General features: G+C 44.1%; 1 protein-coding gene across 1 annotated transcript; it reads right to left on the bottom strand.

Moving 5' to 3' along the window:
• Window positions 1-2263: 2263 nt before the first annotated feature.
• LOC119292911 (zinc finger protein 2-like) lies at window positions 2264-3411 on the bottom strand. Its single transcript, XM_037571567.1, has 2 exons — window positions 3367-3411; window positions 2264-2974 (listed from the first exon to the last, which is right to left on the bottom strand). The coding sequence occupies exons 1-2, from the start codon at window positions 3409-3411 to the stop codon at window positions 2432-2434; spliced, it is 588 nt and encodes a 195-aa protein (XP_037427464.1). The 3' UTR covers window positions 2264-2431.
• Window positions 3412-3901: the final 490 nt, after the last annotated feature.

Genomic DNA, 3901 nt, shown 5'->3' with positions numbered 1-3901 from the left:
GTGTCGCCGAGGAAGAGGCCGTGGTTCGAGAAGATGATGGCCGACATGCTCAAGTTTGACAATGAGTGATCTATGACGGCGAACACCATCCCTTTTTTGTATGTCGGGCAAGTGTGCTGGCATGACCACAACCGAGATGGCGTGGTTGAACTTCCCGCTCCTTTTTGTGTGCGGGCTGCTGGCAAGTGCGCCAACATGAACTGTGTGGGTATTTTTGAAGCTAGCATTGTATATCGGCCGCTGGCATGGCCGTTGGAATGATCTATGGCCGAGGGCCTTTTCAAATTTGTGCACGAATATGAAATGGGTCACGGGCATTGGGTGCACTGCCGACCCAACGTAAACAGGGCGGACACCGAGCGGGCGGCCGACCCAAACGGACAAATAGCTATAAAACTGCCTCCGACGATCCCAGTCCATGAATCCATCTTCTTGATGAACTCAATTCTTTTTATTCCTGAAAATCATGCTTGAAATCCAAGCGTGCCCGGGTCCCTCCATGGAAATCCAATCTTTCCTTTCCTTTATCAGCTCTGCCCAATTCGCTCCTCCGGAAATCCATCTCTTCATTAATTTTTAGTTCTTTTTAGGCCACTTGCTCATATTCTAGGCAACTCTCTAATGTATATAAACTGATGAAGTAGCTTTGGCAGTACGATGTGGGACTATTCTAGGCCCCTCGAGCGAAATAGCTTTGTCTCGAAAAAATTTAAAGAAAGAAAAACAAGAAAAGACAAAATGAAAAAAGAGCGTGGTACCTAGGAACGAACCCTAGCGGCCGAAGTGGTAGAGGGAGGGTTGAGCCGCTGCACTACATGCGTGTTTGTGAAATATAAAGGTTATCACCCCTATAAAACAACTCAGCACGACGAAGACTTTGAAAAAATCAAATTGTTTTTAGACTTACGGGTGGCGTTGGTGGGTAATTTTTTATTGACTTATAGGAAAAATTATTGACGTACGACCAGAAGCACTAATTGCTTTATTATTAGGGAAAGATGATCTACTTGGTACACCATGTATAATTTTGTGGCAGTTAGACCATAATAATTGAACAACCTTATAAAAAAAACTTTATATAAAGGTTATTTAAAATGACAACTTGATAAATATTGAAAATAGCTTGACTCTGACCATATTAAAGAAAAGAAAAAAATCAGCCAAAAATTAATTAATTATTCTAATTCCATTCCGTATACTGTATCAAAGATAACATAACTATGACTCAAAAAAAGATAACATAACTACTACTCCTGATAAAAAATTAATTAAATATTCTAATGTCATTCCATATACAACTCTGCAGCTCCAGTGTTATTAAAGGAGTATGTTATTTCAAGCTACATCGAGTAAAAAATGAGCGAGCTGGCCTTGATTTAAACTCGCCTCATATTTTGACCGCGCTACAACATAAGGCTTGTACTCAATTCTTCTCGTTTTTAGTCAATCCCGATGGATCATGAGCCTTGAGATTTTCTTTTTGCAGCATTATTCACACCTGAACATTTTGAGGTACATCAAAAAGGCCCTGACCTTAGTTCTCCAAGGGTTATGAAAACTAGAGAATACCCCACGCGTTACTATGGGAATTGGTTGATGGAAATTTGGGTTGATAACATGAGAACCAAAATTAATAATATATATGACTTATTATATTTGATTATGTATAGTTGTTATAATATTTTTTTGAATATGAGTAGAATAATTGATGAAAAAACATTTTTTTTCATGCATGGTTGAATGTTGTGGTCTATCTATTCTCGTGCATGATTGCATCGATAGGTGGCCCTTCTTTCATTCATAATTATGAGATGATTTGGGTATTTCAATATAGACTACGTACGGATAGAAATGATTAAACAAACCAAGTTGAAAAAATTAAAACATTCGATATTCATGAACGGAGGGAGTGCTATTTTGCTTATTTTCTTGCTTGTTCTAACCAGCTTGCCTCAATTTTGTTGGCCATTTACCTATGGCAGATTATAAAGTAAACATTACACAGCACAGTTCAACAATTACAAACTGAGCCTACAACAGAAAACGTTAGTCAAAGTACCATTTCGGGCGATTCATTGTGAGTCTATCAAGATGTATATATTCTAATTAAGGAAAAAATCTAAAATAAACCTTGAACCTGCATCATTGCTTTGGATTATTTTATTTTGTTTAATTTTACTTCACTTTTATTTTGGACACATGAAAGGACGCTGGACGGACAGGGACCGTCATTTCTGCTCGCTCTGTATCGTACATTAACTTAGACATATATACTGGAGGGCACAGATATATTTGAAGAAAAATTTCGGTAAGTACATTCAGTCAGATCAATCGGAGAATACAAAAGAAATAGGAGCCCAAAATACGGCGCGACGCGCGCGCAGGTCGGAATTCCATGAGAGAAACTCAAGTAGATAGAAGAAGAGATCGATCATAGCCTGAGCGACAGGTCCACATCATCGGCGCGGTAGCCGTACTCGGGAGCAGCAGCAACCTTCCACGCCCTTGCCTCCGTCCTCCCCGCCTTCCCAGCGGAAGGCTCGACGAAATCGCCGGCGGAAACATACCTGGGCCTCTCGTCCTGCGCCGCAGGCGCGCGTGTTCCGGCCGCCCCGTGTGCACCCGTGGCGGCGGCCATCTCCCGCCGGCGGTGGGCGAGGCTGCGCTCGTGCTTGTGCGCGTTCTGGTGGCCGCCGAGCGCCTGCGAGCTGCGGAACTTGCGGTCGCAGTAGACGCAGAGGAAGAAGCCGCCCTGCTCCGCCTCAGCTGCCGAGCTCATGCGGAGGGTGAGCTCAAGGCTGGGCTCGTGCTCATCCATCTCACTGTGTAGCTGTTCTATTATACTCCTAGGTACAGTACAGACTTCACAGTAGCGGGTGAGAGAAGGAGGAGAGCTTGTGATTTGCGAATGAAATTGAGGTGCTAGGAAATGATATAAAATGCTGTAGCCAGCACGTGCCTCACCTAACCGCTGCTGCAGTCACTGTTCCTCGCGATCAGGTTAATGGAGCCGGCGTGGTGTGGACGGACGTTCCGCGCATTTCCAGCCATTTGTTGCATCTGTGGCAACGGAAGAGAGCACCTGGCCGGACCACCCAAACGTAGCCGAAACAGGCCAAGCGCGTGAGGCTGACCCGTGTCGCCAGTGTTCCAATGTAGTGTTCTCCGACATGCTTGTGTTTGAGCATCTACAACCACCACGATTGCAGCAATCTGACCCCTTGAACATCGAAGGACGCGTCTTGACCCTCTATTTTTCTTGTATAAAGCAATGACACCCTTTAAATTGTCCGGTCACATTAATATGATTCTGGAGATGAAAAGAGAGAGAAAAGAAAGATTAAAAAATGGAAAAATGGGGTATACCCTATGGGCTGCATTATTGGTGGCGGACTTCCTGTGCATCCCCATATCCTTCTCATATATAGGTTGGACATGGGGATTCGCGCACTGTCGGGAAACGCACAAACCAAGTGAAGGGTCCGATACCCATTTTTCTTTCTCTCTTCTATGCGAACAGTGACAGAGTTGTCTGCCCAAGCGCTTAAGGATGTGAGGGTTCCGATTGTTGCTGGTCTTAGGGGCACTTTGTCATTTCCTCTAACCAGCTTTCCATTGCCCTCCCTTCTCTGATAGCTTCGGTGGCGACCGGGCCATGTGGTGTTTGTAGTAGGTTGTTTCTTTTTCGCATTAAAGGACTTTTGTGTGTCGCCTAGCAACTGTGTCGGCCCATTTAATAAAATAAATAGTGGAGAAAAAGGGAGCGAAACCGGGATTCAAACCCTAGTCTCCTGGATAGTTGCTAGCGACACTAGCCACTGGCTCTATGTCGAGTTTGTGATGAACTCTAGGGCGCACCCAACTTAAGGTAAAAGAGTCGATTTTCTCCACCGTTTTTTTT

Source organism: Triticum dicoccoides, chromosome 4B (assembly GCF_002162155.2).
Source record: "Triticum dicoccoides isolate Atlit2015 ecotype Zavitan chromosome 4B, WEW_v2.0, whole genome shotgun sequence".
NCBI lineage: Eukaryota > Viridiplantae > Streptophyta > Magnoliopsida > Poales > Poaceae > Triticum > Triticum dicoccoides.
Note: the sequence above shows the minus strand (reverse complement) of the source record. Positions and strands in the feature narration are given on the sequence as shown.